At 45.5% G+C, this 22,416-nt stretch overlaps 1 protein-coding gene across 3 annotated transcripts in view; it reads left to right on the forward strand.

Annotated features, from left to right (window-relative positions):
- Window positions 1-22,416, forward strand: part of B3GLCT (beta 3-glucosyltransferase) — a 196,331-nt gene that overhangs the window by 77,590 nt on the left and 96,325 nt on the right. For all 3 annotated transcript variants that reach the window (XM_029602651.1, XM_029602652.1, XM_029602653.1), the window contains one exon: window positions 16,489-16,552. In XM_029602651.1, the coding sequence (XP_029458511.1) occupies window positions 16,489-16,552 (64 nt within the window). The remainder of the gene's footprint in view (window positions 1-16,488; window positions 16,553-22,416) is intronic.

A 22,416-nucleotide genomic window follows, 5' to 3' on the forward strand; every position in this document is an offset into this window, starting at 1 on the left:
TGCTGCCAGCGGCGTCTTTCCGTGAGACTCACTATTTCTGTGAGTAAAACAGCCTTTTACCAATGGAAATGGGCTTTTAAAAAATTGCCCACCCTTTATGTAGGTAAAAGTGCGCATGAAGCAAGTAGATTTTAAAAGGCTCGTGTGCATAAAATTTGGGTTTTATGCATTTGGCTGGGCCCTGTGCGCGCTGTGCGTATTTTTGAAAGAACCCAGCCACGCGTGTAACCCCCAATATATGCCAAAGTACCGGGCCAACTAAAAGGGGTGGGGGCCAACCGGGGGTATGGCCATTAGGCCCTGTCCAGGGGAAGCGTGCGCCGGCCACCTGCCGGCACGTGGAAGTTACTTCTGATCCAGAGGAGCAGTAAGTATGAAATCAAAAATTAAGGATTAATTAGGTTTAGTTTAGGGTTGAAGAGGAGAGGGGAAAAGAGAGGAAGGGTAGGTAGGATTATAGGAAAGTTCCCTCTCAGTTCGCTCCTTATTTGGAGCGGACTGGGAGGGAACTGGTTAAAAGCCTGATCGCGTCACTTGTGAGTACTTTAGAAAATTGCCCCTCCCCTACGCATGCAAGTCAAGGGCCGCCCACACATGCGCATGCAGATGTTAAAATCTGGTGCGCATGTGCGCGCGGATTTTGTATTTTATAACACACGTGTGCATTATAAAATAATCGCATCCATGTGTTCGTTCTGGGAACTGCGCGCACATGGATGCACGTGCATTGGTTTGAAAATCGACCCCATAGTTTTCAATTTTCAAAACTTGCATATTATTTTGTCCAAAGAGAGTACCCACAAAAAAGGCAGGTGCAGATCTTTCCGAGTGCCTTTGGCATTTACATCAGTGCTGGCAGTTAAATTATTACTCCCTTGTATGCATTTTTAAATTCTAGCTATATTAGCTGACATTGGTGGTATTTTACTTAGTGCTTTGTTCTGTAATTTTGGCTGGTGGGTGTTGTGTACGTTGCATTTTTTTCATCCAGTCACACCAGTCAAGATGAATGGCTTATGCCCACCAACCAGTAGATGGAGACAGAGATTAACAGGTTCATTGATATCACACTTTATATGCATCTGTGCTGACCTCAACCTGCCAGTATTCTTTTTCTTCGTGGACTGAGGCCTGGTAGGCTAATCAGGAAAATTTACCAGGTAGATCCCAAGGTGAAAGACCGGCTCTCCCTCCCTCGGTTGAGTAGGTTCACAAGATAAGAAATTTAGGAAATAAAAAATAAAAAAGACAGCTCCTGAGGTGAAAGCCTCATGTTCCCTTCTTCATTGGAACAGGCCTGGGCTACGGGTCTTCCAGAATTGTCTGGTTGAGGTTTGGGCTAGATATTCTCTGCCTTCCCCCCACTACCCCTCTCCTCCTCCTCTCTAGTTCCCCCCTCTGGAGGTCTGCTTATTTAAGCCTTTGCTTTGTGCTGGGTGAGAGAAGTAATAAAGTTGATTAAAAAAAAGAGATCAGAAGAGAAAACAGCGATGGCCCTGGGGGCTTTAGCTGCAGAGCAGACCAGGGCTGATCTAGGTACATAGCCTTGGTGAGACACCTTGTGATATGTTGTTGTTTCCTACCATGATAGTTATTTGTTGGGGGTCCGGATTGGAAGTGGTAGTAATGGCAACTGTGGCAGAAGCTGCTGGCAGGGGGAGTGGCTGGTGTTTGCTGCGATTGCAGCAAGGACAGAGGAGAAACACGAGCAAGTGAAATGGAATCCCCACGGGGTTCTGCAATTGCATTGCAGGCCAATTTTTTCATGCTGGGGCTTAGTTCTTGGAGGCAGGAACATCAGCCAACTTGTGACTGCGGGGAGTTGAAGGAGAGCATGGGTTTCCTTCACTGAGTCTCAGGGGACATGCACATGGGGGGAAGGAGGAGCGTCTGTCTCACATCTGTTTTCAGCTGCAGAATTTAAAGGCATACTTCCACTTTCCTCTAGTACAGAGGCTTTCTTCATGGCTTGGGCTTCGTATTCCAGGGAATTTTTTAAAATGCTTGAAGCAAGCCTTTTCTGTGGGGCAGAGTTCAATCCCAGGGTATGCTTTGGCTCTTCCAACTCCTAGATTGTCTGGAAGTATGAGCAGGAGGATATGGAGTTTCCTGGTTCAGAGGATTCTCTTAGTGGGTTTAAAGGCTTTCCAGGTGTTGATAGTGAAGAAGAATTGGAGGAAGGAGAATTTCCCACTAAAGGGGAGGATGGAACGGCTATCGTGCTGCTCTTCTATAAAGAAGAATTGGCATCCTTGATCTCTTAATCCCTACGTATATTGAATATTGCAGAGGATAAAAAGGATGAGGCTTCCAGCTCAGTGGAGGATCCCATGGTCATCCATATTAGAAAGCCTTCTAAGTCCTTTCTTCTTCATCAGGCTGTGAAAGAATTGATTGATCTGGAATGGGTGTCTCCAGAGGTGAATTTTAAGGAGGTCAGTTGTTGGCCAAACTGTATCCCTTGGTTCCCCTGGAAAAGGACAGATTTCACTTCCCAAGGGTGGATGCATTGGTCTGTTTTGTAACTAACGGGTTGATACAGTAAGGCCGCGTTAGAAAGAGTGCGGCAGTGCCGGGCGCACCCTCGTTTGCCCCACGCACTGTTCTGATCACATACCGCTCGATACTCTATTTAAATTGCTTGCAAATGCAAGCCGCGTATGCAAAGCGTTAGGGAAAGCGTTAGGTCCGCGCAACCCATTTTACTGTATAGGCGCTTAATACAGCGCCTATACAGTATCCTGGGTGCGCTGGTGCCTGTCATTTCAAATGACATTTGAAATGACAGGCACCAGGAAGTGGATCCCAATTTTAACCCAGGAAAACCTAAAAACCGAAAATCCCCTCCTCCCGAAGCGGCTCGACATGTGCCAACTTACCTTTTGTTGCTTTTCAGCCCCTTCCCTTCTCTGCCGCCCTCTGGAGGGGGCAGCCGGCGGCGAAAACGGCGAAAGTGGTCCCCCCCCGCGCAGGTCCCGGTTCTCCTGGCTCGGCAACAGCAGTACAACAGCTAGGGCTCCATCCGGCTTGCAGCGTTCCTCCCCCCCCCCCCCCCCCCCCCCCTCCTGCGCAGGTCCCAGTTCTTCTAGCTCGGCGTGAAGTGCCCTCTCCGGCACGAGCGAAGCGAAGCCTTCTTTTGTTGGCCGGAGCGCCCGTCGATTTGGGCGCTCCGGCCAATGAAAGCACAAAGACGGGTGCGCGTGACGCACGCCGTGATGTGTACTTGCCAGGTTCTTATGGCCTGGATTGGCCACTGTTGGAAACAGGATGCTGGGCTTGATGGACCCTTGGTCTGACCCAGTATGGCATTTTCTTATGTTCTTATGTTCTTACTGTATGGGAGGGAATAGCTAATTCGATCGTTTACATCTGATATACATGCCGCGTGCGGAAGGGGTTACCCGGGGATTTAAAGAGGCGGTAAGGATGGGTTAAAGGGGATAGTGTATCGCAGGAAGGGCTAACGTGGCCGGAAAGTGAGTAGAAAGCGGGTTAGGAGCGGGGTAACCGCGGCCCCACTTTACTGTATCTAGCTGTAAGAGAGCTACCATCTCAGTTGAAGGAGGGGCTGTGCAAGATAGAAAGGCAATCTGTGTTAAAACAGGCCTTTGAGGCAGTTAGCATGGCACTGCATATAGTGGCCTGCAGCTTTATAATGGCAAGGTCTGATTTGTGTTTGGTGCAGCTTATTCCAGAGGAGGTGGTGGAAGAATCCTCTCAATTGGAACTTGGTGCAGCATATTTGGCAGATGCCTGCTTTGATTTGGAGTACACATCTGCAAGGGATGTAGCATCCATATTGATGGCTAGGAGGTTAATCTGACTAAGGAATTAGTTAGCAGATTTGATCTCTAAGTCAAGTCTGACTAAGCTTTCCTTTAAAGGGCAGCTGTTGTTCAGAGAGGGCCTTGAGAAGAAGACCAAGGTTTAGGGTGAGTCCAAAGTGCTGAGATTTCCAGAGGAAAGGCCAAAGGGTTCTTCTCGTTCTCTTCCATCCCAAACTAGATTTTGTAACTCCAGAAGGTTCAAACACGGAAAGACCTCTAGTAATCAAATTTATTTATTTATTTATTTATTTATTTATTTCGGATTTTTATATACCGACATTCTCAATACAAGTATCAAATCAGGTCGGTTTACATATAACAAAACTTTCGCACAAAAGGCGTTACATGGAACAGCGTTTCTTAACATATAACGTCCCGTTACTTTGGCAGGTATCAGTTCTTTCAGTTAAACGAGAGGCGATAAAGAAGAATCCTCTGGATCTGGATTCTCTCAAGGTACTCAATGAGTTTTTGGGGACCCAATCACTTGTTCTGAAGATAGGTGGCTTTTTGTTGCAATTTTACTGGAGGTGGATCCAAATTATGTCAGATCAGTGGATCTTGGAGATCATATGAGATGGTTACATCCTGGAATTCTTCCATCCGGTTTTTGATGCTTTTATGATTTCTCCTTGTTGCTCTACTGGGAAGTGGGAAGGCATGAGGGCGACACTCAGTCAGCTTCTGGCATTGAAGGCAGTGGATCCAGTTCCAAGGGCCCAGTGGGGGCGAGGTCAGTATCTAATATATTTTGAGGTTCCCAAGAAAGAGGGGTCATTCTGTTCCATCTTGGATCTGAAGCAAGTCAACAAGTTCATGCGAATAACTCATTTCAGGATGGAAAGTTTGAAGTTGGTTATTATAGCTGAAGGATGAGAGAGTTTCTAACCTCCTCGGACCTTATAGAGGCTTATCTGCATATCTTGATATAGTAGTACTAAGAGGCACTCCATGAAGTTATCAAGTAGAACATTTAAAACAAATCAGAGAAAATTATTTTTCACTTAATGCACAATTAAGCTCTTTAATTCATTGCCAGAGGATCTGGTTAAGGCAGTCAGTGTAGATGAGTTTATAAAAGGTTTGCTAAGTTCCTGGGGGAGAAATCCATAAACTGCTATTAATCATGTTGACTTAGGGACTAGCCACTGCTTATTACTGGTATTGGTAGCATGGGATTTATTTAATGTTTGGGTACTTGCCAGGTACTTGTAACCTAGATTGGCCACTGTTCGTAACAGGATGCTGTGTCCTCAGTTTGACTCAGTAAGGCAACTTCTTATGTTTTTATTGGATTATCTGTGCTTCCTACATTTTGGGATGCTGGGGAGGAGGCATTTTCAGTTTCAAGCCCTGTTTTTTGGATTGGCCAAAACCCCAAGGACTTTTCAAAGTTAATGATCGTGACAGCAGCATTATACAAGGAAGGGATTTTGGTACATCCTTATCTGGACAACTGACTGATAAGGGAAAAGTTGGTACAGGATAGTTCAGCGGCCACCCAGTGGGTGATTCAGTTGTTTCAGGACCTCAGTTGGATGACCAGTCTCTCCAAGAGCAGCTTATAGTCTTCGCAGGAGCCCTGTTCAACACAAGGATTGGTTGTGTTCATCTGATAGAGCAGAGGATTCAGAATTTGCATCAACAGACCCTTTCGTTGCTGTTAGTCAAGACTCTGATGGTGTGGAATTATCTGCAGCTTATCAACTCAGTGGCAGCAGTATTAGACCTAGTGCCTTGGGCAAGAATACATATGAGGCTCCTTCAGAGGTTTGCTTTCCAGATGAGATTTTCTGTCTCAGAATTATTCTATGAAGTTGCCAGTTTTGGAGACAGGAAGAGTTTACGATGATGGCTAAAGTCCAAGCGTCACAATCTTTAGATAAACATATTTTAATGTCTATTTTTCAATAAAAGGTTATTTTACCACGGTGTTACTGTCAGAGAATATGCAGAATATATTTATCAAGATGGTCTTAACATCCGAGCCTTCTCAGTAACACCGTGGTAAAATGACCTTTTATTTGATAACAGACATTAAAATATATTTATCTAAACATTGTGATGTCTGCTGGTATTCTCCCCCTGATGAAGCGTTCATCGGCGAAACATCAGAGCCTTTAGTTGGGGTTAGAAGAGTTGTTTATGCTCATTAAAGCTGCAAGTTCTTCTTTGCTGCATCCTGTGCATGAATCTAGCACAACTAATTGCAATTTGCCTTTGAAAGCAGATCATCAGTTTATCTCCAGTATACCTCTGCGCAAGACTGTCTTCATTTTCATTTTTTCAGATTAGAAAGAGCCATTGTAGCAATCCGTGGCAGCTGCTGTATCTTTCATTTTAATACAGTTTCATAAGCTATTTAAAAAAAAAATTCTTTGTAATAAAATAAAGTATGAGCACATGTTTTTTCATTAAATCACAGTGTTCCTTCATTTTTGTATTCACACATTATATATATATATATATATATATATATAGAGAGAGAGAGAGAGAGAGAGAGAGAGAGAGAGAGAGAGAGAGAGAGAGAGAGAGAGAGAGAGAGAGAGAGACAAATGAACACTTGATTTTGTTTGATTTGCTTATTATAGTTTTTTTTACTATATATATATATATATATAAATCTATATATATAGTAAAGCTTACATTTCTAAAGAATAAGTCTGGTCTATTACGTCCGAAAAGCAATATCTTCACTCTTCAGTTAAGAATTTGCTGTCTGTCCCTCCTTCGTGAAGTGTTACCAAAACACAGACCAGGCTTTCTCTTAACTCTCTCATTACAGATTCTGCGCGCCTGGTGTTTACCACCTATTTTCTCACAGTAATTACAATCATGTGATGTGTGTCTGTGTGAGAACTGTGAATCCATCAAGGCCTAACTTCTAAATACATCCTCAGCCAGAGTAATGAGACTTAGGCTAAGTAATTCCATTACAGATGGTGCTGGGTTAGGGCTTGGGCACAGAGGGGAGAGAGCTGGGAAGGGGAGGGAGATAGAGAGTATGTGTGTGAAAGAATGGGGTTGGGGGAATGGAAGAGAGAAAGTTGCAACATGCACCCCCCAATTTCATACCAAATTTCAGGGTGACCACAACTGGAAAGTTCCCAGTTTTGGCATTTATAGAGAAGTGACTGGGCGGGGAAATGGGTTTGCTGTTTCAGACTACATACAAACACTGAGCACTGGAAATGTAATCGGGCCTGGCAGTGTCGTCCAAAATGGGATAAGCGGTGATCCAGTTCATAAAATGAAAAAGAAAAAAAATAAGAGATTGGGTTAGAAAATTAACCAGCTATGAAAGAGAAGCATACAGCTGATAAGGCAGGATGGACTTCTGGCAAACAGATAAATTTAGTGAGGGACTAAACAGTTAAAAGTATTTAGAAAGTGGTTAAATTAGTCAGTAAGGGATGCGGGGAAAGGACAAAGGTCTTTAGCTAATAAGAGCCACAGGCCCTGCAGTAATGTGGCTGGGTTTTAGTGCTGTTATAGTATGGAAGTTTTGCTATAAAGATTCTGAGTGTTTTTGGCAGGGCTTTGTGGTGCATCACAATATACCTGACAGCAAATGGAGTTTGCTTTGCTATTAATGAGATCTAGAACATAAACATTTAATATAATAAAAAATCATATAATCTAATAATAATAATTCAATAAAGATTTCATGCCTTATCACATTCCCTTTTCTTCTCCTACTGCTTAACAAAGTAGAGATTACTGATCAGTCAGAGGTTAAGAGTCGGTTCTGGCAGAGGGTAAGAAGCACATTCATTTAGACCCAAAGGTCATATTTTTTAGACCAGGATCACATTTGTGTCTACTTATAGATTATAAATAACAATAGCATTATATTTTAAATACACAAATTCTGAAACATTTAAGTCTCCCAGCTTGTGGTGTGGTATGGTGTGTTGTATAGGGTGAGGGTCACTTTTTCACTTGGCTATGGGTGCCAGATTGCCTGACTACAGTTCTGCAATCCTGGTCCCATTGGATCAGATGCGGTAAGGTGGATTCATGGAGCTGCTGGCCAGTACTCTGGGCATTCTTGATCAGGCAAAAAGCATGATCATGTGGTAGTTGCATTTTTTATACTGTCTCCAGCAGCACTATTAGGGTGGTACATTATCAACATTTAAAAGGCCTAGGTTTGTGCTGTGCTAGGCACAGCTAAGAAGGATCCTGTGCTTTTTGGTCAATCTAAACAGTAGGCTTTCGAGAGAGATGAAGAGGGAGTGGCAGCAGTTATTTTTTGGCCTCCAGATGTGTCTGTCTGTACGTGGCATAGCTACCTCCACAAGTATTGTCATGCACTCTGCTCTAAGCAATGAAAGTAGTAGATGTGCAGGGCATTCTAGCCTAAGAGTCATTGTGCCTACTTGTATAATGTCCATTTTGTAGAAAGTGGCAGGCCATTTGCAGGAGTGGAATGGATTAAGGCAGAACTCCCTCTCTTAAAACATGAATGCTTCTGATGCAGGGAAAGTGATGCAGTGATGGAGCCCTTGTGTATGACAGATGAAGGTTCAGTATCCAGTGCCACCAGCCTTGAGGGCTCTATGGAAGGGATTGGGAAACTGTTATACCATAACAGCATTGCAGGGCATAAGGATGGCATGGTGTGTATAAAGAAAAGTAGCTTCTGTGCTGTGAATGATGTTCCTTCATAGAGGGCTGGATTTTATAAATTAGCGCGAGCGCATACTTTTGTTTGCGCACCAGGCGCGAACAAGAGTACGCGGGATTTTAATAGATACGCGCGTAGCCGCGCGTATCCATTAAAATCCGGGGTCGGCGCGCGCAAGGCTGCCCAAAATCGGCAGCCTGCGCGCGCCGAGCCGCGCAGCCTGCCTCCGTTCCCTCCGAGGCCGCTCCGAAATCGGAGCGGCCTCGGAGGGAACTTTCCTTCCACCCCCCCCGCACCTTCCCTTCCCTTCCCCTACCTAACCCCCCCCCCGGCCCTATCTAAACCCCCCCCCACCTTTGTCGGCAAAGTTACGCCTGCTGGAAGCAGGCGTAACTTTGCGCACACCGGCCGGCTGCCCCGCTCCATGTTCCAGTCCCGGGGGCTGGTTCGGAGGCCGCGGCCACGCCCCCGGAACGCCCCTGGAACGAAACCACGCCCGCGGCGCCGCCCCCAAAACGCCGCGACACGCCCCCAAAATGCCGCGTCACTCCGGGCACGCCCCGACACGCCCTCCATGCAAGCCCCGGGACTTACGCACGCCGCCGAGCCTATGCAAAATAGGCTCGGCGCGCGCAGGGGGGGTTTGGGGAAGGTTTTCGGGGGGTAGGCGCGTATCCTTTTCCTCTTGGCCTCGCTTCCGGGAGGTCAGGTGTTTTCGTCCGGCAAGAGCTTCAGGAGGCTCAGGGGCACGACAGGCTTCGCATAGACAGCAGTCCTTTCAGAGGACTGGAAGGTCTGCAAGAAGCGGGTCCGCCTAGGGGGTGGGTGGCAATAAGTCCTCCCAATGAGATCCGGTAGATCCACTCTTTGTCTCTGGTCATTGGGGGCCGGCTGGCCTGTTTTTACGAGGAGTGGACCAAGATTACATCAGACCGCTAGGTTCTGAGTGTGGTGAGCGAAGGGTACACCTTAGAGTTTTTTTTGAGGCCCGCCTTTCTGGAATCGCGTTGTCTTTCCCGAAGCAAATGGGCAGCTGTCCAGGAAAAGCTTCATCGGTTGTTAAGTCTGGAAACGGTGGTACTGGTGCCGGCGCCCGAGCATGGACTAGGCCGGTATTCCATCTATTTCGTGGTGCCAAAAAAGGAGGGCACCTTCCAGGCTATCCTGAATCTGAAAAGGGTAACTGCCGCAATTACCTTTGAAGGTAATTGCGGCAGTAAGGAAGGGAGAGTTTTTGGCATCCCTGGATCTCACCGAGGCTTAGCTCCATATTCCCATCTGGCGGGAACATCAGAAGTTCCTCAGGTTCATGGTGCTGGGACAGCACTATCAGTTTCAGGCGCTTCCCTTCGGTCTGGCCACTGCTCCGCACACCTTTACAAAGGTGATGGTGGTGGTGGTGGCCGCGGCCCTGAGACTGGCTGATTCGGACGAAGTCTCTGGAAGAGGGGGTAAGAGCGGTAGGCAGAGTGCAGTCCCTCCTGGAGTTGCTGGGTTGGATCATCAATGTACAGAAGAGTCATCTGACGCCCTCACGGTCCCTGGAGTACTTGGGGGCCGGTTTCGACACCCGGCGAGGCAGAGTGTTTCTCACGGTCAACAGGATGACAAGCTCCAGAAGCAAATTGCTCGTCTCCTGCAGCTACTGATGCCAAAAGTCTGGGATTACTTACAGGTCCTGGGCTCGATGGCATCTACGTTGGAACTGGTAGCATGGGCCTTTGCTCATTTGAGACCCCTGCAGAGGGCGTTGCTAACCCATTGGAGTCCTTGCTCGCAGCAGTACTTTCTGTCCCTGCCTCTGACAGAGGCGGCGAGGGCCAGTCTAGCCTAGTAAATGATGTGCAGCAACCTGGAGAAGGGAATGCCTCTCGAGGCCCTGGATTGGATGGTGGTGACCACAGATGCCAGCCTTCAGGGCTAGGGGGCGGTTTGTCTAGGCAGGTCTGCGCAGGGCCTATGGTTGACAGAGGAGCAGGCATGATCCATCAATCGACTGGAGACGAGAGCGGTGCGCAGGGCTTTGGTGGAGTTTCTACCCTTAGTCCACCATCGGTTGGTGAGAGCTTTCTCTGACAACTCGACCACGGTGGCTTACATCAACTGCCAGGGGGGAACCAAGAGTCCTGCAGTAGTGCAGGAGGCTCAACTATTGTTCGAGTGGGCAGAGCTCCATCTCGAGGGGATCGCTGCTTCTCACGTGGTGGGAGTCGACAATGTCCAGGCGGACTATCTCAGCCAGCAACAGTTGGATCCTGGGGAGTGGGAGCTCTCTCTGGAAGCATGGGGAACTCCTCAGTTCGATCTCATGGCCACGAGTCTCAATGCCAAGACACAGAGATTCTTCAGCTGTCGGAGGGAGTCCGGAGCGGTGGGGCTAGACGCCCTGGTGTGTCCGTGGCCGACTGGCATTCTGCTGTATGTCTTCCCTCCTTGGCCGCTGATAGCAAGAGTACTCAGATGGATAGAAGCTCATCCGGGATCCGTTATAGTGGTGGCGCCGGAATGGCCTTGTTGTCCATGGTTCGTGGACCTGCTTCGTCTGGCGGTAGATGGTCCATTGCATCTGAACCATTTGCAGAATTTTCTGTGACAGGGACCCATATTTTCGGATCTGGAGGATCACTTCTGTCTCGCAGTCTGGCTTTTGAGAGGAGGAGCTTGCACGTAAAAGGGTATTCTGAGTCTACACTTCTGCAAGCACGGCATCCTTCTACCTCTTTGGCCTATTCCAGGGTGTGGAAGATATTTGAGACCTGGTGTGGGCAAAAGGGCTTAGAGCCTCTTCAGGCTTCTGTTTTCTACATTTTGTCCTTTTTACAGGTGGGCTTATCCAAAGGGTTGGCCCACAGTTCTCTTTGTGTCCAGGTTTTGGCCTTAGGTTGTCTCAGAGGTAAGGTGCAGGGGAAGGCCTCGGCTTCCCATCCGGATGTGGTTCGGTTTCTACGAGGAGCCAAACATCTTCGTCCGCCCCTGCGTAGCGTTTGTCCGGAATGAAATCTCAATCTCGTGTTGAAGGCTCTTTGCGAGGATCCTTTCGAGCCTCTGAGTCGTACGTCTTTGAAGACCCTTACACTGAAGATGGTCTTCTTGGTCACGATATGTTCGGCTAGGAGGATTTCGGATTTGCAGGCTCTTTCTTGCCGTGATCCGTTTCTCCAGATTGCATCAGACAAAGTGTCTTTGCGAATGGTGCCTTCCTTTCTCCCCAAGGTGGTGTCGAGTTTTCATGTAGACCAAACAGTGGAGTTGCCCGGGTTTCCGGATTGGACTCAGGATCCCTCGATTGGACGTGAGCTTCATCTTTTACATAAGAACATAACATAACATAATTGCCATACTGGGTCAGATGTGAGACGGGTGAGAGGGGTGGTGTTGCGGTACTTGAAGGTTACTAACACTTTCTGACGCTCTGATCATTTGTTTGTTCTTTTCGGGGGACCAAAAAAGGGGTAGAAGGCATCCAAGTCATCGTTATCTTGATGGTTAAAACAAACTATCTCTGCGGTTTATGTATCTAAAGGAAGAGCAGTTCCATTGGGTCTTAGAGCGCATTCGACTCGAGCTCAGGCGATGTCGTGGGCTGAGTGTCAGTGTCTCCCCAGGAGATCTGTAGAGCCGCGGTGTGATCTTCGTTGCATACTTTCACCAAGCATTACTGTTTGGATGTGCAGGCTCTGGAGATGACCCCTTTTGGGGAGAGAGTTCTTTGAGCACGTCTTTCGGGTTCCCACCCACTGTAGGGAGGCTTTGGTACATTCCATTTGTCTGGACTGATCTGGGTATGTTCAGGAAAGGAAAATTGGTACTTACCTGCTAATTTTCGTTCCTGTAATACCACAGATCAGTCCAGAGGCCCGCCCTGAGGATCTATGCCGAAAGACTGCTGTATATTGACTGCAAAGCAGAGTTGTCATTATGTTGGCCAGAGTTTGCTGTTTTTTAAAACTGTTTTTTACCAGTTGGTCAGGGGTATCCAGTTGGAACCTCATTCTCCTTTTAAATTAGGTTTTACTTATCTTGGCTTGGGTATCGATTAATACTGAGGGACTGCAGGTGGCATTCTCGTATATGTGGCAGTGCCAAAAGTTTTTTTTCTCTACCTCCATCTGCTGGTAGGGATGAATAAAACCCTGCTCTAATAAATAAACACTGCTCTAATAAATCAACTTCCCATCCAGGCATACGATCTTCTCTCTATACCCAGACCCAAAAAAAGAGGAGGTGGACTTCTCCTCGCAGCCAAAAAAAAACACTAGGTCTGGCATTGCAGACTTCTAATAACCTATCAAATATCGAATTTGCGCTTTTCAACTCAAAACATCTGACGATCGGTTTAATTTATACCCCTCCCGGATTACTGGAAGCAGACCTATCCTCAATCATAGAACTTACAGCAAAACACCTAAACTCCAGAAAACCTGCAATCCTCATGGGAGATTTTAACCTTCACATAGATGTCCAACCTCATTCTACCAACTGTAAAACTCTTCTCTCCTCTCTCAGCAATATGGGTTTCAGACAAATTGTGACAGAACCAACCCACAAAGCAGGTCATACGTTGGACCTTATCTTCATAAACGAGGGAATCGCAATCCACACTATCCCAACTTGCCTTCCGGTACCGTGGACAGACCACCGAATCATATCATCGGTGTTACAAATAAAAGAGCTTCCTCCGCAATCCACACAATCAATAACTATATCCATCAGGAAACAGTGCTCAGAAGACTAACTCAGCGAACACCTGGCCAAGGAACTAGTGCACCTGGACCTCTCCGACGCCAACTCAGCAACTTCATCATGGACCAACATCACTAAAAAGGTTGCAGATCAAATGTGCCCCATGACGACTAAATATATCAATCCAAACAAAGACAACAGGAAACCTTGGTTCACTCCGGAGCTGAAAAAACGTAAACATGAATTGAGATGCAAGGAACAAAATTGGCGAAAAAACCCATCTTCAACCACCCTCCTCATCTACAAATCGTGCCTCAACTCATACAGAAATGACATCAACAAAACCAAGAGAGAATTCTTCTCCAAAAAAATCCACCACCTCATTTTTGATTCAAGAGCTCTTTTCTCCTATGTTTCAACCCTCACTAAACCCCCGGCGCCTACCATTCCAGACGATCAAGCTCTCAACAAAGCGAACGAACTAGCAGACTTCTTTGACAATAAAATCACCTCACTCCTAGCCCCCCTCAAGGGATCATCTACACATCCAAACCACGTAATCAATTACAGCTCCCAATCATCGCACTCAACCGTTCAACAATCATCGCACACAACTGATCAACAATCATCGCACTCAACCATCCAACAATCATCGCTTTCAACCGTCCAACAATCATCACTTTCAACCACCCAACAACCATCACACTCAACCACTCAACAACCCAACACAACCCCAACAGTGCTCGACACTTTTGAGCCCACATCCACATTAGAAATAGAGAATATCCTTAAGAAGATAAAACCATCCTCTCATCCATCAGATCACATTCCTTCAAACATACTGAGTCTGCTCACCAACACCATAGCCAAACCTGTGGCAGATATCATTAACTGCTCTCTCACCCAAGGCCAAGTCCCTAACCAACTCAAGTTGCCATGCTCAAACCGCTCCTCAAAAAACCCAACCTTCCCACCTCAGACCCAGCTAACTTCAGACCCATAGCAAACCTCCCTATGATAGCCAAAATTATGGAGAAAGTTGTTAACAAACAACTTACAGAATTTCTTGACGAAAACAACATCCTCACCTCAAACCAATTTGGTTTTCGTAAGACTAGGAATACCGAATCGCTTTTAGCCTCACTATCAGACACTATTATCTTTAATCTAGAAAAAGGCCAACCTTGCCTCCTCGCTCTCCTGGATCTCTCATCAGCGTTTGATACCGTAAACCACCCGTGCCTCCTGCAACGCCTAACAGACATTGGCATTACAGGAGCAGCATTCAACTGGTTCAAATCGTTTTTGGAGAACAGATCATACAAGGTCAAGATAAATAACAAAGAGTCTCACGCCATCGAATCCAAGAGGGGGGTACCGCAAGGATCATCCCTCTCTCCGACTCTCTTCAATATATATCTTCTCCCGCTCTGTCAATTACTCACCAACCTCAAGCTAATACACTTCCTATATGCGGATGACATACAAATCCTCATCCCTATAGAAGACTCACTACACAAAGCCATGTCATACTGGAATAAATGTCTTTCAGCTATCAACAACCTACTCACCAGCCTCAACCTGGTCTTAAACACAAACAAAACCGAAATCCTCATTATAGCACCGGAAAACCATGTCCCACCCACACCTCCTAACGCTAGCCAACGGCCGGATACCTCCGTGCACTCCACCTCGCAACAAGTAAAAGACCTGGGAGTCATCATAGACAGCGGATTCAGCCTCAACAAATTCGTTAATAACACAACAAAAGAATGTTTCTTTAAACTACAAACCTTAAAGAAACTAAAACCACTCCTTCTATACAGAGACTTCCGCATGGTGCTACAAGCCATGATACTCCCAAAACTGGACTACTGTAACTCTCTCCTCCTAGGCCTACCAGCATGCACCACCAAACCACTTCAGATGGTCCTGAATGCCTCGGCAAGAATTCTATCAAATGCCAAAAAAAGAGATCATATCACCCCAATCCTTCATCATCTCCACTGGCTTCCGATTAAATACAGGATCCAATTCAAGTCCTTAATGATGATACATAAGGCCTTATATAACATCGCTCCTCTCAACTTAACGTTTCAAATTCAGCTACACCCGTGAAACCGACTAGAAGCGCATATCAGAACAGACTAATCACCCAACCGGCGAAATCCTCCCTGAGGAAACGCGCACTATCCACAGCGGGCCCTTCACTCTATAACTCGCTACCTCCAGACCTTCGCCTTGAACCATGCCATGCTACATTTAAAAAGAAACTTAAGACTTGGTTGTTCAAACAAGCATTCCCTTAGAGCTAAGAGCAGGAAGAAAGGTATTTTCATAATACTCGTTCTTTCCCCAGCCCACTGCATATAACTTCCTGAAGAGATCAATATTGAATTGTACTTAATCATATAATCATGTTATGGATTCATTATATAATCATATATACATATAATCATGTTGACAAACATATAACCATGTTATTTATTTATTAACTCGCATGTTATTTATTAACTGTTTAGCAATATATACTAATTTGTTTTGATTAATATGTTCAATGTAAACCGCTAAATGAAGCGATAGTTACTGTTCCTTGTAAACCGGGGTGATATGTATATTATACAGGAACTTCCGGTATATAAATCCTTTAAATAAATAAATACATTTGTCTGGATTGATCTGTGGTATTACAGGAATGAAAATGAGCAGGTAAGTACCAATTTTCCTTTATAATACATTCTTTGGAGAGCCTTCCTTGGTTCCAGATGTGCCCTGCACTGCCCCATTAAACTGAGTGGACAGGCTGAACAAGTGTGAAAGACTTTGAATCTATAATTTTGCAGTGGATTGTGAGTTTTTAAGCCTATTTTCTACAATACTAGCTGTCACCCTGGTGAAACTTTCCCCATTGTTCCTGACCATGCCCTACCTCACGCTGCTCTGCGCAGCCCATCGACTGCACTTTGTTGGAATTCATTCTTCTAATTCAACTTAAGCAATTATCTATCAGGTGGATTCATTTTTCGAAATCAAAACAAGCAAAGAAAAACCTGTAGGGATACAGAACTGACCTGCGTGTTTTGATGTCTTCACAGTTGTCCTCCCAAAATGTTACTAAATATAGCTGTTAAACAAATATGCTACAGTTCTTGACACCATTCTGGTACATTCTTAGAACAAACCAAGCCTTTTTCTTACGTGTCTTTGAATATGTTTTACTTGAATTTCCCAGTGTCATACTTTTAATTGAATATGCTATTTATGTTAATACGATACATTTGTAATGTTGTATTAATGAACATCTATTGTTAATTCCATAAATAAATAAATTTTGTTCTTATTTTATAGGCTTGCAACTAAGCTGAAAAATGAACCTCTTAAATCTGATTTTACAATTGACCTAAAGCATGAGGTAAGAGATGTAGTTTTCTCCTGTGAAATAACATTTTTGCTTTTTTTTTTAATTTGCTTACCAGGCTGATCTGAGCACTGCCTAATACTTTACATATGTCTCCTACAATTTGAGACAACAACAAATTCACAGGCACATCAAATTCAAATTCGGTTCTGACAGAAACACTGCAAAAATATTACAAAGCTTAATAAATGAAAAACAAAAGATCTTTTTTCAAATAGATTTATCTCTTCTTTTTCTGTGACTAAAGCCTTAAAAATTAGGCCTTTAGTTCGTGTTCTAAAGAATGCCAAAATGTTCCATTCTCTCTATGGGAAGGGTTTTGTGCTTTTCAACTTTGGAGTCTTTCCACAAAGAAGAAACCACCAGACTATAGTAAAGAACAGATTTATGCGTGTATGGGCTTTAGAGCACAAGTCTTGTATTTTCATTTGCTGTGGTGAAAATCTGTGTTGAATTCACTCCCGTAATATGTATACAATTTTATTGACCCTGCCTGCTGAAATGGCTGCCTCCAGGTCAGTTACTTCAGCTCATAGGAGTCCAGAGGCTCAAAGGGAGTATTTAATTAGCTAAGTCAATACCACACTGTAGTCCCATGCCACAGTGTGGGGCTAAATGGGAGTTCAGTTGAAACAAGCTCTGAATGAAACTAATAACTAAAGGTTGTACAGAGATAGACTTACCTTCTACATGATGATAAGTGCCAGTTGTTCTAAGATGAACCCTAACTGAATTAGTCTTCAAACCAGACTCAGAGATGTGGAAGGAAAACAAGCAGTTTTTGTATGGAGCAGGAAAAAGGATCTAGGGCCTTTACCTCACACCACATGGCAAATATCCTTCACTTTAAACCTTAAGATTTCCTCATGGAATTCTTCCTGGAAGCCAAAAGAATACAATATGCTTTCTCTGACAGATTCAAGGGTTGCAGAGCTATCATTTTGACATCCAGGCTGTGAGGGCTGTGAGGCACCTGATGTTGGGATGACATGATAGTGCCCGATCTTGAGAGATGAGAGTTGGGAAGTTCCAAACCTGATTAGTTTCCTGATGGACATCGCCCATAGGAGTGGAAACCTATCTTGGCCAGTAGGAAGCTTTGAGGATCATAGTTTCCCAGTCTCTTCAGTGTTTCAGTAAGGTCTTTGCCAACAGAGGAACTGATGGATAAGTGTTGAGCAGGTCCTGTCCCCAGTCTAGGGCAAAGGCATCCAAAGCTAGTTTGCCATGTGTCCCTCTACTGGAGCAGAGTTCGGGACCTTTCTATTCAGAGGAGACACAAACAGATCTTGTTGCGATCCCGGGGCGGCCCCGGGATTGTTGCCTACCCGGTCACGGCCCCGGTGTCTTCCCGCGTTCCCCAGGCCTCCGGGGACCTCCTCCGCTTCAGCCCCGACATCGGGCAGCTTCGCCCGGGCCTGCAGGGCCCTCTTCTGCTCTGTTTCCGCCCCGCCGGAGCAGCCGGCGTCCTTCGGCGGCTGGCCCCGCCCCCTAAACGCGCGCGCGCGTCTCAGGCTCCAATTTAAAGGGGCTAGCGCGGGAAATACTCAGGACTGCCTCCGGTGACGTCAGACGCTGCAGGGCTACTTAAGCCCTGCAGCTGCTCTCCTCCAGTGCCTTGCAACGAGGTTCCCAGGTTTACCCTGTCTCCAGTTGCTGCGTTCCTGTACCCTCTTGGTTTCCTGTGTTTCCTGATCCCGGACTGGCTTACGGTGATTCTCAGCTTCTGACTCTGGACTGACTTACGACGATTCTTGGCTTCTGACCCCGGCACGACTTACGGTGATCCCTCTGGCTCTGGACCTCGGACTGGCTTTCGACGATTCCCGGCTCTCCGACCCCGGCTTGGCTTACAGCAATCCTTTGGCTTCAGACCCCGGACTGGCAAGCGATGATTCCCTGGCACACGACTCTGGACTGGTGAGCGACAACCTTGGACTCCGTCTGACTCCGCCCCCGCGGGCTCTCCTAAGTCCCAGCGGCCGGGTCCCTACGGGCTCCTCCTGGGGGGATGCCGGCTTCCAGGGTGAATCTCCTAAGTCCCAGCGGCCGAACTCCTACGAGCTCCTCTCGGGGGAGGCTCGGCTTCCAGGGCGAAGATCTTCTCACCATCGTGCCAGCCTCACCGGTTCGTCCTTCCTTGCCACAGCCCTTGGTCGCATAGGGCTTTCTGGGATCTTCCTCCAGCCAACCACAACTCCCTTCTTGCCGCCTTCCGATCGGGACCTCCGTTGCTACCTCACTCAGCAGCTCGCCTTCTGGTTCCGATCGGTCCAAGGGTCCACGAATCCAACAGATCTACCACAGGTGTGCCGCAGTCATGAAATATCTGGTTTGCTACTCCCCTGTGAAGGGACCATTCATGGGGTTCTGGGATCCAACTTAATCTGTCTGCCAGGATATTCATCTCACCTGCCAGATGCATGGCTTTGAGAACCATTCCATGAGATGACACAGGAAGTATATGAACCCTTTCCTCCCTATTTGTTGATGTGGGTCATGGTACCTGATTGGATTAGGATAATTTTGTTGGACAGCCAATCCTTGAAAGACTTTAGGGCATACTGTATTTCCCCTCGCTCAAGGAAGTTATTCGATAAAAAGTTTCCTGAGCAAACCAGAGGCTCTGTCTACAAAGCTCCTTTAGATGAGCTCCCTAGCCCAGATTGGATGCATTCATTCTTAAAATAACTTGTACTGGAGGAATTTGGAAGGGAATTTCCTTGGCCAGATTGAAATGAATCAGCCACTAGGATAGAAAGTTCTTTAGAAGCTGGGTGACACATATGCTGTCTCAGAGATCCTGAGTGACTTGATTCCATTGCAAGCTTGGGATCCATTAGGCTCTTCTCATGTGAAGACATGCCATGGGGTAACATGCATTATTGAAGTCATGAGACTCAGCAAACTCAGCGTGTCCTATGCTGACATCTGCTGACTCGTTTTCATCCTTTCCACATCCTTTTTTTGTGGGAGACTGGGTTTTGCTTGAGTCATGTCTAACAGAACTCCTATAAATTCCCATTGAGATGATGGGCTAAGGTGGGATTTGAGGTAATTGATAAACCCTAGGAACTCAAACACCTAGATGATTATGCTCATTAATTCTGCAGCACTTCCTTGAGATGTGCCCTTGACCAGCCAATTGTTCAGGTAGGTAAATATGTGCACCCCCAACCTGTGTAGATGCGCAGCCACTACCACGAGGCATTTTGTAAACATGTGGAGTGATGACATCAGGCCAGGTTTGGTTCTATCATGAGGCAGGTTGAGGCGGTGGCCTCAGATGGCAGAACTTTGAAATGTCAAAAAGTGCTCCTCCAAAATACCTCTGCCGCAGCTGCTTCCTCACCCTGCCTCCAGAGTCAAACATCGGATCGGGCAGAGATAAACCAAACCCCTACCAATCCCTAACCCCATGCAGCAGGAGTTGCGTTTATCCTGACGTCGTCTCCTGCTGCCGCGGGGCCCCTGCTTAAAGTGGAAGGGAGAACTAGGGGGATTTGCCTATAGTTTCTGTGTCATTTTAGAAATTTTGCAGGAGTTTAAGGTTATTGGCCTACTAAGAGGCTGATTTGAGTATTTTCTTTCTTGCTATAAAGTGGGTTGGAAAAAATAATTTTAAAAATACGTTCTGTAGCCTGGGCCATTATCTGCTTAACATGTGACGATATAGGATGTGAAGTGAGGGTGGAAACAACGAGAGAGAGAGAGCGAGAAAGAGAATACATCTGTGCCTAATGCATGGTAAGCCACATTTGGAAACAGCATGACAGATTTAAAGTGTTAAAGTCCATCAGGAAGAGAGAAAAGATAAAAAAGAAACACGAGTACTATTTGCAGACCATATCAGAAAGCTGTATTTTAAGCTACATAGTAAATTTGCTATTGGTAACCCCCTGTGTGTGTTCTTGCACTCTAGTCTCCACCTTTTGCAGGGCTCTGCTCGATCTCCTCAGTGGCAACACCCTGGGCAGCAGGAGTTGCGATCTCCTCAGTGTCTCTAACCCTGGGCAGCAGGAGTTGCGTTTATTACAACTTCATCTCCTGCTGTTGTGAGGCAAGTTGCTTCTCAGATTTCCCGGCGGGGGGAGGGGGGGGGTCGTCTGTCAAGGAGATCTCTTTTCCTGCAGGTTGCCAAAGTGCAGGGAACGCCGCTCTCCCTTTTCCTAAAGCAGGTTGCAACAAGTCCTCGAGGGATCTCGGGGCAGGAGGCAATGCAGACATCCTGCAGTTTCCGACTGAGCTCTCACAGTGCAGCAGTCATGGCAAGCTTCCCGCCTGGGTTTGTGAGCCTGGGGCAAAACTTTGAAAGGGAAGAGCCACTGAATTGCCCCTGAGTGGATCGGGCAGTGGTGTGTGTGGGTGACTGCCTGAATGTGTGCGCGCGGGTGGATGACTGCCAGCCTTGGTAGATGGGTGACTGCTTGTGTATGTGTTGGAGGGGGGTGAGAGCCTGTGAGTGTATATGAGAGTGTGTGTGGGTGGGTAAGGGTGTGTGTGTATGTATGGGTAGGTGGGTGAGGGGGCATGTGTGTGTATGAGAGGGTGGTGGAAGGTGTGTGTGTGTGTTTGAGAGGATGGTGGGGTGTGTGTATATATGAGAGGGTGATGGGGGGGTGTGTATGTGTGTATATGAGACTGTGTTTGTGTGTGTCTATGAGAGAGAGTGCTTGTGCACATGTGTGTGCGTATGTGAGAGTATGAGAGAGGTTAAAGTTTGTGCACCCTCCTCCAATCTATGACAGTCTCAGGAGGACTGGAAATTTAAAGCTGCCAGTTATGGAGAATGGGAGATTTTTTTTTTTTTATATCCTTGTTAATTTTAATTATTGGATGTGACGTATCTGCTGTTTTGAATTATTTTATTAGTGTTTGGTAATATTTTAAACATTTTTATACATGTTTTTAATTTGCTGAATTTATCAGCAGATTTGACATTCTTTTTATTGGTATATTTAATGTTTTATATTTCTTGATTGTGTTTTCATTGCTTACAAAGTTTGGCTTCTTGTGATTTCCAGTTCAGTTTTTATCTACATGCTTCAATTTATATTTTATGATCTCTTTATTCTGTGTTTGGTGAGAGTCTATCTGTGTTCTGCTTGTATGACTGAGGCTTTAGGTATTCTGCTAGCTTATAGTTTCTATGTAGGGATTTACAACAACCTGGCTTTAGTCTGTTTTCCTAATAGGAGGTGTATTGGTGTTTAGGGCCTGATGTAATTTTTGCAGTATGGCTTTTTCATAAGTTGAATGCTGGCAATTATGATATGGAAGGCTTAATATATTTAAATTGTAGTTCAGTTTATTCCTGGCTTTCTGTGGGCCAAATCCATATGGGATCCATATGGGCCTAATACCATATGGGATCCAGTAAACCACCTTGATTACAATGAGAAAGGTAGTTTATTAAGTGTATTAAACTATTATTAAACCACTTTGATTACAATGAGAAAGGTAGTTTATTAAGTCTATTAAACTATTATTATTCAAAGTGTGTTTTTTTGCAGTGTATGCCTATATAATATATTTGTTTTTATAAGTGATATTTTTACTTCAGAAGATTGTACTTTGAATTTTCATTTTTCATTTATTAAAATTTATTGATCACCTAACACAGAATAGGCCTAGGCGATGAACAAAAGATACATACATAATAAAAACAATAATAAACACACACTTCAGACAAAAATTTTTAGTTTCACAGAAACTGGGGGAAAAATACTACCAAATAATGGTATCTATGTCCCTAGATCAAGTTATTTATTTATTATTATTTATTATATGAATGTCTATTTTCTATATGCAATCTGCATTTTAGGTTGGGGAAGTTAATACATTTTAAAATAGAAAAG

This window comes from Rhinatrema bivittatum, chromosome 5, assembly GCF_901001135.1.
Source record: "Rhinatrema bivittatum chromosome 5, aRhiBiv1.1, whole genome shotgun sequence".
NCBI classification, from domain to species: domain Eukaryota; kingdom Metazoa; phylum Chordata; class Amphibia; order Gymnophiona; family Rhinatrematidae; genus Rhinatrema; species Rhinatrema bivittatum.